The 10,990-nt window shown below is 47.0% G+C and overlaps 1 protein-coding gene across 2 annotated transcripts in view; it reads right to left on the bottom strand.

The window, feature by feature from the left end:
* Window positions 1-10,990, bottom strand: part of FEZ1 (fasciculation and elongation protein zeta 1) — an 81,283-nt gene that overhangs the window by 38,665 nt on the left and 31,628 nt on the right. For both annotated transcript variants that reach the window (XM_015571347.1, XM_006775064.2), the window contains exon 3: window positions 4,697-5,041. In XM_015571347.1, the coding sequence (XP_015426833.1) occupies window positions 4,697-5,007 (311 nt within the window). In that variant the 5' untranslated portion in view covers window positions 5,008-5,041. The remainder of the gene's footprint in view (window positions 1-4,696; window positions 5,042-10,990) is intronic.

Below are 10,990 nucleotides of genomic sequence, written 5' to 3'. Positions count from 1 at the left end.
AGGATTTCAGTCTCCTTCTTAGACACGGGCGATGATCCAATCTCTATTGGGCACTATATTAGAGCTGCACTAATCCAGCCTAATTCTAAATCCGAGCCTCTTAGCATTCTAAAGCCAAGAGGCAAATATGATCTGCAAGACACAGCTCCCAGCACCACACCCACTGGGAAGATCGGTGGACGAAGCTGTGAGCATCAAACCCCTGCACCGCAATCTCTCCTGGAGAAGGAGCAGCAAGGCACGCAGGCACCGACCTTCAGACTTGTCCCTGCAGCAAGTCCTGGAAAATGAAATTCAGCAAAGCCCAAAATAGGCAGGAGCCCTTCCTACCTCCCTCCTGGGCAGGATGGAAGCTGGGGACGTCGATAGACTGCACACTTCCCGATGACCTTGAAACTGTACTCATCCTTAAAGAGACGACTCTGCAAATCTTTTAGGGAGCAGTGACTTTTCTCAGCTGGGCCTTCACTACCACACTCTGGATTTTACCTTCCGATTCGAGATTTTTAGTGACAACTTCCCAAACCGTTGCCGAAACCTCAGGATCGCAGCTGTTCTCATTCTCTTTCGGGTTTTGTTCGCGTTTTCTTCTTCCGTTCAAGGTACTTTTTATCCTTTGAGGTTCAAAGCAGCCTTAAGACAGAAGGGCTCTCATCTCTTTGTAAGCACAACGCGTACCTTTCCTATATTTATTCGGTGCCCATTTAACGCTAATCACAGTGAACAGCCAAACACTTAGCCAGCAAGCACTTACCATCAACCAGGCACTATCCTAAACTCTCTATGTGGACTCATTCGTTCTTTCCAAACAACAACTCTATGAGGCAGATAGATAGTAATGAGGAGAAACTGGGATGCGGGGAAGCTCATTTACCCTGTCTAAGTCTGCACAGCCAGTAACGACAAAGGCGGGATTGAACCAGGCAATAGAGCGACAGAGCCTACATTCCTAACCACTACACTCTTCCAATTCTTGATGAATCTTCTGATAGGCGTAGGCATCAGAATACTACACCAAGTTCCTAATCACCCCCTGGAACAGCAGTTCAGACACGGGCTGTGCATGAAAAGTCTAGAACTACACTGTCCTGGGCAGTAAGCGTTCATCAGTCTACACAAGACAAAGGGCACGGGCAGCAGGGCCCCGCCCTGTTTCTGTCTACATCTCCATCCCGGGAAAGGCTAAGTGGAAGGCAGAGGCGGGACGTTGGGAGGCAGGCAGCCGCAGGGATGAGGAGCCGGGGTGGAGGGAAAGCACAAAGTTCCCTGTGAGGAAGCGAGGGGGAAGGGCTTTCTCCCCAGAGAGGCTAACTACGGATGGTAAGCAGGGTCCTTGGAAACGGACATAGTTCCTGTTACAGGTACCCCGAGGTGGACTGTAAAATTCCCCTTCCCTGGGAAGCATCCTGCTATTGACTCTTATCTTGGGGAAAGGAGACTCTGAAAGCCATCTACTCTATCCTGTGTCAGAGAGCTAACATTAACCCTAGCCGGACAGGTCAGTTGGTTAGAGCACTGTGTCCATGCACCAAGGTTGTGGGATCCATTCCCCGTCAGGACACATACAGGAGTCAACCAGTGAATGCATGAACAAGTGGAACAACAAATCTCAATCTCTCTCTCTCTCTCTCTCTCTCACTCACTCATCAGTAAAAAAAAAGAACTAAGATCAGATAGGTTGCCTCAATTTCTGTCATGCTGCCATGGCACCAGGGGTTCAATTTGTTCTCAGTCCCTGTGATAACAGAAACGGCTTTTAGGTGCATATTTTATAGCTTGGGTTTGGATGCCTGCAGAATGGACTAAACTGTCTTTCACCAGTGGGCTAGGCATTTGGGATGATGGCAGGGTGATGGCAGAGGTTGAACAAACCGAACAGAATGGGTTATGATAATACACCTAGACAAAAACTCAGGTCTGAAACTGGCAAACGCAGCCATCGAGGCTACATTAGTCCCACTACCTGCCCCCCCCCACACACACACACCCCTACATACCTATTCCTGACAATATAGTAGACAGTGCACAGGTCTTATTAGAATTCCAACTTGGTAACATTTCCCTGAATCCCCTCTAGGCTGACTACAGCCCTTGTCCAGTGGTTCATTTGCATCTAGCCAACAATATCCACACTTAGATGTATGTTAACATGGATACACTCACCCTAGCCGGTTTTGCTCAGTGGATAGAGCATCAGCCTGCAGACTGAAAGATCCTGGGTTCGATTCCGGTCAAGGCCACATACCTCAGTTGCAGGCTCCAGGGCGAGTGCAGGAGGCAACCAATCAATGTTTCTCTCACATCGATATTTCTCTCTGTCTTTCCCTCTCCCTTCCACTCTCTCTAAAAATCAATGGAAAATACCCTCGGGTGAGGATTTAAAAAAATGATATTGAAAAAACAAACAGATAAATAGTAAAATAAATTTAAAAAACAAGCAAACATGGATACACTTTTGCAGTTAATACTTAAGAATAATTAATTACTAGCACATGAATGACTGAACAACTTTTCAGATTCTTTATAATGCTTAAATACAATTAATACGATCTGTGCCTTCTCTATGGAGAAAGAAGAGAATTAACTTTCCTAAGAAATCAGTTATCTGTCATCTTTTCCTATCTGATTAGTTGGTATTTACCAGTACTTGTCTTCAATGTTAAGTGTGGCTGATACAGCTTGTCTGCAGAACAAGAAATCTGTCAGCTCTCACATGGCTGGTCCCTCTGTCTCCAGGGCACTTGTAAAAAGGCTGAGAGGGACCCCAGGAGGCGGGGGGTGGGGTGAGAACTGCCCCTTCCCATTTTGTATTGGCCCCTAAGAACCTTGGGCCTCCAGGTCCAATCTCTTATGATAAAGGGAAGGTTGATCACATACACTAGTAAGCAAAGAAGAGATTCTGAAATAGTTTCTAAGTTTAAAAACAGGAGCTATATATTCAAGTCTGATGCTCGTTTAATGCCCCCATGCCCTGGTGAATCAGAGATAAGCTGATAGCTCTACCAATTCCGTTAGCCAAACAGTTCCCAATGGGAATGGAAGAAACCAAACCTTCAAAGGGAACCACTGCATTTGCTTTCTGGTTGGTGCTTTCTTCAGGAGGTTAGTTTGACCAAAAGTTTCATTTTTTTAAGGTTCTATCGTTTAGCTCTATCCCACCCAAAACACTTTCAATTCATTTGTAGGTGAACTTATCCCTCCAAATACTACACCTAAGCAAGTTTATTGGAACACTAGAGCTATGCCGGAGAACCACAATCAAGTCAGCTATTAAATTATCTTCTTTCTTTGCCTCATCATATTTTGCAGTTAAAATACCTGAATAGGTGTCTAAAAAGCAAAGTATGTAGTTGAATGCTCATTTTTATTTTAAGTTGTAAAGACTCAGATACACTGACCACAATGTTAATTTCTCTCTTCCCAGATTCCTCCCTCGACACCACCCCCAAATCATACTTTTATCTCTAAGGAATGATTCAACCTTTGGTCTGTTAGCTGAGTCAGTCAATGAGGCAGGCAAGTCGGGAAAGTCAGGATAAGACACGAATCCCATGTGAGGGTAATTGACATTGAGTGGCCTCTGTTAATGTGCGACTTGCTGGCTGGGCCTCCATCCTTAATGAGGCAGACGGGGGTTAAGCAAGGGAGAGATGATTTGTTGGGAGCAAAAGGAATTGGACACATCGTGAAAAGTCATTTTCAAAGCGCAGCCTGGGTGAGGTGAGAAATTAGGTTCTTTGCCAGTCCTTAGTCCCGCTTCATCAAGACTGGGCTCTGGAGGTTTCAAAGATGAGGACCCACGCAGTCAACTAGAGTTAGTGACTAGCCCAAGGTCACACAGCGAGTTAGTGAGAGTCTGAACATTAGGATTCATAAGTCTTTATATTTCTAGTTCATTGCCTGGTGCAATGGACTAGAGTGAAAAAATACTCTGTATAATAAAGCCCCACAGTCATCCTTTTTTTGACTTAAAAGAGTCAAATTATAACAGTCTCAGTATCTAAAAAGAATTGGTTTGAAACTTGAAATGGAATAACAATATACAGTCCACTGTGATAGTACTGGCCACCAGAGTGAAATATTCTCTATGCCCAGGCCTTCAGGTGAGCGTTCATGAAAAAGAAAAGACAGAAATGGAGTAGCCCTAGCTAGAAACACTGTATGTATACCTACGAGGCTAGCTAGTATTGCCACTCAATTCATTCAATAGTCAATATGTCACTCAAAAATATTATTTGATCACTTACTACACACCAAGCACTACATTCGACAGTGGGGATATAATAGTAAAGACACAGATTTGTTTCCCTCTCCCTTCCTCTCTGAAATCAATAAAGATATATTTTAAAAGAAAGAAAGAATGAATGAATGAATGAATGAATGAAAGTTGAAGATAGATCCCCCCAACCCCCCAAGTTTACCATGCTCCCGAAATTCTATTTTGTATCTAGGGGAAACTTTCTATTTCCTAAAATCCCTTCACTTCTTTAATGTTCCAACTGAAGAAAGCCCTACAGGTGACTATGAAGAGATACGACAGAACAATGCCAGCTACTACCAGGGCCAGCACTGCGCCACTGACGTGAAAAGGTGGTAAGAAGCCAGGAGCTCACAGACAGAATCTAGGTCTGTGTCAAGGGGCCCCAGACCACAGGGCTCTTGTATGAAGCGGGAGAGGGCAACTAAGACGTCTTACTCCTCGTCCTGCAGGGTCTCCTCCTCCTCTTGGATCTGGAACTGGTTCTTCACGGGAGCCAGGTTCTCGGTCTTGGCATTGTAGTTCCGGAAGCAGACGTTGAGCTTCTCGTCAAATTCGTTCACCAGGTCCTCCATGGACTTGAAGCTGATTATTTCAGAGGAGAAATTCTCCAGCTCAGAGAGGGAGGGGTCCTCCAGGTGGTGGGGCGAGGAGCCATACAGACACCGTGGCTTCTCCTCCGGTTCCTCTGAGCAGCAGGGCCGGAGGTCTTCAAACTCTTCGTCCAGACTCACCAGTGGGGCCTCCATTCTGGCGCCGCTGCAACGTTCGGGATTCGTGTCTCTGGAAGAAATAAACAAGCTAATGTGAGTGTGGACTGGGCGTTGGGGCCAGCCCTGCTGAGGGAACGTAATCACATATTCCATTACTCTGTGTCTCTCTGAAAACAAAGAGTCCACTTAACTGGCATCCATCGCTCCTGCGCTTGCTCATTGCCATGCACTTAAGGAGTTCAAATATCATTGTCGGTATGAGTAACACTCATCTACATAGAAGACACTTGAGAGGTATACCTGCTTCCAAGTCCCTTCTCTAAAACCCGAAGCATTGTGACCCAGTGTGCAGCCCCTGGACCAGGCCGCCCAGGCTCACATCCTGTTCTGCCCCTTCCCAGCTTCGACCTTAGCAAGTTTAACTTCTCTGTGCTTCCTTTTACTCTTCCCAAGACAGACGTAATAACAGGACCTATGTCCAAGGGTTGTCATCGGGCAGACAATAAATGTCAATATTGTTCAAAATGTGTCCGTCTCCTTAACCACGTGCTCTGAACACCGGAAGTTCTTCCTAACTTATTTGGTGGACAAACCTGCCCTGAAGCTAAGCTCATGTGGCAGCGAAACCTGATTCACATGAATATAAAAGCTGCTTATGGTTTTAAGTTATCCCACTTCGTGTGTTTTGCTGCAGAAATATTAATTTCTTTTTAAATTATAGAGATTGTTGCCCCGGTCCCCAGGGGATGCTTTGCAGAATGTGCACTCTATTACTGCCTTCCAAATGCTGAGATCATATAAATGCTGAAACATGCCTGGCCCCAAGGATTTTGGATAGCAAGTCATGGGCCTCGCTATTACTACCTTCGTCAATACATAACAAACTCACAGAACACTAATAGAGACTTTCATACAAGCACCTGAGGTTTCTCCCAGACACAGAGCATATCCAGGACTAGAGGAATGGATTGAATGATCTAGTATCCATAAAAGACAGATCCAACCACCAATGTGTTCCCATTGTTCCAGAACCAGAGTCCACAACCACCATCTCGGCCTCTGTGCCCAGGGAAGGCTGCAGGCTCTGGCCACCCTTCATTTCCAACAGCTTCATTTCCGGGCCCTCTTCATCCATTGCCTTCACCTGTGACTTATCCATCCATTTGCACCTCCAAGCTCTTCCCCAATTTGAATCTAAATCCCTCAAGGACACTGACATCCTCTGAATATCCTCCCGGGCTCCTAGCACACACTGCCCTGTGGCCAGGCGATCGATCAATGTGTACTCGGCTGAGAAATGATCTTCTCATCCACAGACAGTTTCTCATTCTCAGTCTCAGGCAGCACACGTATCATGATGGGTCATACCCTCCTCTGCACACAAAACTTGCTTCCTTGTCACATAGAAGGGCAACCCAGCTTTGCTCTCCCGTCGCTGCGATTCTTGATGCAGTCAGATGCTTAAATGGGAACCACTATTCCAGGAGAATCAATCAGACAGCAAAAACCACGGGATTTGCCCTAGGATTTCACTCTCCATCTCTGTCTATAACATTTAAAACTCTAAATGAGGGAAGCAAAGGGCACACCGGGTGAGGACCTGGACGGCTTTTCCTGGGTTTTTACTGGTGGTAAGTCAGCATCACATCCAACATATTCTGAGCGTTTACAGTGTACAGAGGCAGCACAACAGGACCTTCGCATACAAAAGGAAGTAAGGGCAGTGTGATATCCTGGAAAGAACACAGGCTTAAGAGCCAACAGACCTGCCAATGTCTGGCTCAGGGATAAGCATTGTGGTCCCGATGAGCTCATTTGTTAAGATGAAGGTGTTGGTATAGAACTAATACCTTTGGAAGTTAATTTTAATAACATATCAACGTAATTAATAATTTAACTATAATAATATATTTTATCTAATCCAGCATATCCAAGATATCAGCATTTCAAATTGTAATCCATATTTTAAAATACTGATGATCCATCTTACATCCTTTTTCCAAACTAAGTCTTTGACATCCAGGGTATGTTTTACAATTACAGTCAGTCTCCATTTGGACGACCCACCTCTCCAGTGCCCCATAGCCACATGTGGCTAGCGGCTACCCTATTGGGCAATACAGCTATAGAGCAATACACAAATAATTGTCAGTCAGGGATTCCTCACCTAGTCTACAGACCCCAGGGGCTCTTTTATATGGCCAAATGGCTCATGGCACAGAAAAGATTAGGAATCCTGTCCAGCTGGTGTGGCTCAGTGATTAAGCATTGGCCTATGAACCAGGAGGTCATGTTTGAGTCCGGTCAGGACACATGCCCAGGTTTCGGGCTCGATCCCCAATAGGGGGCGTGCAGGAGGCAGCTGATCAATGATTATTCTCTCTCATCATTGATGTTTCTAGCTCTCTCTCCCTCTCCCTTCCTCTTTCTGAAACTATATTTTGAACAAAATTAGGAATCCTATAGTGCCAAAGTAAGTTTAGGGAAGATCACAGAGTGCAGTAGAGAGCAGGGAAGGTTTTACTGCTGAGGGTTTGTGCTGATGGAGGCAGGACTCTGTGGTGGTAAAAAGCCTGGACTCCGGATTCCCATCCTGGTCCCCTCACTTCCCAGCTCTGAGACTTGGGGCAAATCATTAGCCTCTCTGTGCCTCAGTCTCCTCATCTATAAATGGGGTTTAGAATAGTACTTACACTGAATAGAAGTTATTTTGTGGAGTAAATGAGATCAACTTTGAAATGGGAAGCACAGTGCATGGAACACACAGTGTCCAATAAATGCCAGGGATTGTAGGAAAATGAGAATAACTTGGTTACATGGAAATGTGGAGTGACAATGCTCCAAGTGAAAGAAAAACAATCCTTGCTATGACATTCTAGGCTTCAGAATGCCTATCAAATGAGAGATTTATTGCTACGTGAGTTTTTTTCACCTTGTTCGCTAAAGCACCATCTTTTCAATTCATTTGGTCGAAGCCTCTTGGACCCCAGGTCCCATTTCAGAGAGACAAAAGTTACCCAGCAGCTGTTCCGAAATTTTACATTTCCTTTAAACGTGCACGCTTCTCTAGGAGAGAGGGGGCGCTGGACGGAGTAGGAGATACCAAGGGGGTGCTGCTTTGAAATGGCACAGTCTGTACTAATTGACTAGCAATGAGAGGGCATCTAGGACTAAGATTGAGTTTTGAGTGTTGGCAACAGGGAGATTATGCTGAAAGCACCTATCCTCGGCCCATGCAGGCTCTAGAGAAATGGCTTCACCTGATTTATTAAAGAGGAAATGGATATCACAGTTCTAGAGTTCAGAAACATGATCGCAACCCATAACATAGCCTGATTTCTTTTCATCGATTCACTGCCTGGGAGCCAAGAGGCTCCGCATGAATGGCCAGCTGGAGGTGATGCTAAACCGGAAAGCCTGAGCTTGGGACCAGAAGCCACTCAGCACCCAACCTGAGCCCAGCCCGCGGCAGAGAGAGCCCAGGCCGCGGCGGAGGAGATGAGGGCCAGGCATTCTCACTGGCCCTACCGTGGTCCTGGGGAGGGGCCTCTGGGTTGGGGCTGGCAGCCCTTCTTGAAATGGTGCCCGTTACTCCCCTTCCTTTAGCCCCCACTTCCTTTGCTCTTCTCTCTTAGTTGGGTGCCTTTACCCCCCAAACTGAAATGTCCTGCTCTTGCATCAGGGAGGCCTCCTCCCCTTAAAGCTGGGGTTGAGCCCTAGCTGGTTTGGCTCAGTGGACAGAGTGTGGGCCTGCGGACTGAAGGGTCCCATGTTCGATTCCAGTCAAGGGCACATGCCGGGGGTTGGGGATTCTTTCTATACATATCCTCTTTCTAGACTTTTCATATAAGTGGGATGATATAATATGTGGCCTTCCGTGTCTGGCTTCTTTCACTTAGCACAATAGTTTCATGCTTCATCCATGTGCTAGTATGTGTCAGTATTTCATTCATTTTTGTGGCTGAATAATATTCCATTTTATGAATATACCATATTTTATTTAGCCATTTGTTAGTTGATGAAAATTTGGGTTATTTCCACCAATTGACTATCATGAGTAAAGCTGCTATAAACATGAGTTTTTAAAAATATTTTTAATTGGTTTTTAGAGAGAGAGAGGAGGGGAGATAGCTGTTAGGGCAAATAAAGGCTCCGCCAAGCAGCACAATGGCTGGCACTCCAAGAAAGCCGGGCTCATCCAGCCGCGGCACACATTCCACTGGCCCTTTTGGCCAAACATGATGGAGACACCGTTGTGGGAGGGGATTTGGGGGTGTCGGTAGGCAAGGAGGGGGTCGGCAAGGACGGAAGAGAGAGCAAGAGCAAATAGGGGGCTGTGATCATCACCCCCACCCTGGGCTCTGTCCAGCCCTGAGCCCACACTCGTCCTTTCTCCGACCTGTTCTGTGGCCCAACAATTGCTCCCCAGCGTCTGCGGCAGCAGCCAGGGCGCTGACCCCGCAGGCATGCCTGGTCCTGGGAAGGCCTGGCACCCCAGGGAGGGCACAGCGAGGCCAGCGCGGGTTACTAAGGGCAGAGATGACTGGAGCTTTAAGGTGACGGGCCAGATAACGGTCTTGAAAGGAGGCACCCACCCGCTGCTCGGTGGCTGCTAGGTGACAACACCCGGGAGTCCCCTGCTCGCCGGCCCCAGACCGCGTGCTCAGGCACAGACACACATACACACACACACACTGTCACATACACAGACACACACTGTCACATACACACGCACACACTGTCACATACACATATACATACACACATGCACCCCCGCCCGGGCGCGCACGCGCGCACACAAACACACACACAGCGCGCGCTGGTTACACGCGCGCACACACAGCACTGTCACCCTCAGTCACACGCGCGGATGCGTACACACACACACACACACACACACACACACACACACACACGTACACCAGCCTGGCGGGGGGCCCAGGCTCGGATGCTGCCGGCACTGCCCCAGTCCCCGCATCCCCGCTGCGCTCCCGCGTTTTTTAAAAGCTACAGTTGAAATAATTGATCACTTATCCCCTTTCTCGGTGCTTCCAAAGTCGATTTTTAAAAGAATGCATGGAGAATGGCAGAAAGAAGGAACCATTGAAGGCTTTTTCTCTTTATCAAAGAACAGAGTACAGGACTATCGTTTGATTATGTCCTATTATCTACTCCACTTATTTTGGCTCCCGACAGGTAGTGCAATTTGGGAAAGAAAAGGCATCGGGGAGCTTAACAGAGGCCCAGCAGGAAGCACAGAAGTCGCTTGTGCCCTACAATGATGCACGGCCGGGCCGCAGCTTGGGGCTGCAGGCATTTCCAGCCCCTGTTCTGCTGAGCGGAGCTGAGCAGCAGAGAATTCACCGTGCCTCCAGCGGTCTCCATTGCCATCCCCCCTTCTTCCCATTACTTGCCCCATAAATCAATAGATTCTGTGTGCCGCACCCCCACCACCACCCTCCCTAGAACCTCCTTCCACTGATGCAGCTTCAGTTTTCCTGCTGCTACTCAGCAAAGCCCTATCAGGATATGTGATTGTGCCAGCTTCACGTTTTGACGGAAAGAGTACTTCACTGCATATAAGCCAGCAACCCCTCTGAGGTCTGCTTCCCCCTGTTCCCTCCTCCTGCTGCTCCATTCACCCTCATCTCTCATCCAACTCGCTGGTGTGGTTTTATGTCTACTCTCTTGCAAAGAATTCAGTTTCCTTTTGGATGACTAAAATTAGATATATAAGCAGATGGACTGTCCTATTTTAAAATCCTTTGCCCATTAGTTTCTATTTTAAAAGTAGAAGGTAGCTCTGGCTAGTTTGGCTAAGTGGATAGAGCATTGGCCTGTGGGCTGAAGGGTTCTGGGTTCGATTCCATCAGGAGCACATGCCTGGGTTGCGGGCTCGATCCCCAGTGTGGGGCGTGCAGGAGGCAGCCAATAAATGAATCTCTCTCATCATTGATGCTTCTCTCGCTTCCTTTCCCTTCCTCTCTGAAATTAATATATATATTTATATATAAAGGTC

Source organism: Myotis davidii, unplaced genomic scaffold (genome assembly GCF_000327345.1).
Source record: "Myotis davidii unplaced genomic scaffold, ASM32734v1 scaffold148, whole genome shotgun sequence".
Lineage (NCBI taxonomy): Eukaryota > Metazoa > Chordata > Mammalia > Chiroptera > Vespertilionidae > Myotis > Myotis davidii.
This window is presented reverse-complemented; position numbering and strand designations above follow the sequence as displayed.